Consider the following 1,250-nt stretch of genomic DNA (forward strand, 5'->3'; position numbering starts at 1 on the left):
CCGGTAAATTGAGAGCTTCGCTTTTACACTCCGTTCTCTCTTCAGCACGAAGGACCGGTACAGCGTCCGTCGTCTGTCGATCTCCTACTCCCCTCTCCCATCACTCATGAGCAAGACCCCGAGATACTTGAACTCCTCCACTTCTTTTCTCATTAAATCCTCTGCAAACTACTAGTGTTCATTTTTATAAAATAATGAATACTTTATTTAAAAGTTGGGAAATTTTACAGAATTGCAAGCAGAGATAACGACATGTGACAATGACGTGTATGCTGCAGTGGATTACACTGTAAACTGGAACATTGAATCTTGTGTATGTTTTCTTCTTTTTAACAATATAAATTATAAAATTAAAACAATTTTTCAATGTATTATAATGAAAGAGGGATAATACTATCTGCTTTAACCCTTGCCTTCGTTTGACACTAATCTGATGCTACATTGGTTTTCCATGTCAGGCGGAGTACTCGGAGCTGGTGGAGACCCTGCTGTCCTCTCAGAGAGACGCCATAATCTACCAGCGGTTAGCCGACGCCTTCAACAAGCTGACAGCCAGCAGCACGCCACCCACCATGGACCGCAAGCAGAAGGTTGCCTTCCTCAAAAGCCTGGAGGAGTTTGTAGCCAACGTCGGCGGCCTGCTCTGCGTGAAATAACCACTGGAAAACCAAACCGGCCTCTAATCATCGTCGTTCTGAAAAGCAACCAATCAAAGACGTCCCCTGCTTCATCCCTGAGAACTATGGGTAGAAGGGACGGCTGAAAGCCTCGGAGGACCTCTCTGGCAGCTGGGGCCGGTTGATCTCATGCCCGAATGTTTACCCTGTTTTCACCTCCTTGGATGTCTTCTCCCCCCCCCCTCCCTCCTCCTACTGTTACACCCGCCTGCCCAGCACGATCAGCAGACGCGATGAAGAGGAGGAGGAGCTAATTGTGGAGACTAAACTGCTGAGCAGATGGACTCAGAGGTTCATGTTAGACTTAAGCAACTGAGCACGGACTGTCAAGCAGCAGCCGATGATTGCTGGTGTCCTCCCTTTCCACCTCCTCCTGCTCCTCCTCCCCCTCCTCATGTGCCTGGATCTTTCTACACACACACACACACACACACACACACACACACACACACACACACACACACACACACAGGCACACAGGGCAAAACAAGTTGCTGTTCTTCAGGTTTTGTATGCAGTTAGAGGCATTAGAGGGGCCAACCCACCCTAGTTCAAATACACACACACGTCACC

General features: G+C 48.2%; 1 protein-coding gene across 2 annotated transcripts in view; it reads left to right on the forward strand.

The window, feature by feature from the left end:
- Window positions 1–1,250, forward strand: part of xpo4 (exportin 4) — a 57,344-nt gene that overhangs the window by 55,979 nt on the left and 115 nt on the right. Inside the window, exon 24 of one of the 2 annotated variants that reach the window (XR_001336700.2) lies at window positions 459–968. Coding sequence is in view for 1 of the 2 variants with exons in the window: in XM_014336883.2 (XP_014192369.1) it covers window positions 459–656 (198 nt within the window). In the remaining variant the exon portion in view is untranslated. Of the gene's footprint in view, window positions 1–458; window positions 1,133–1,250 lie in introns of those variants that run through there. The other variant, XM_014336883.2, reaches the window with a different exon arrangement.

Source organism: Haplochromis burtoni, unplaced genomic scaffold (assembly GCF_018398535.1).
Source record: "Haplochromis burtoni strain Fernald_Lab_line unplaced genomic scaffold, NCSU_Asbu1 Contig_154, whole genome shotgun sequence".
NCBI classification, from domain to species: Eukaryota; Metazoa; Chordata; class Actinopteri; order Cichliformes; family Cichlidae; genus Haplochromis; species Haplochromis burtoni.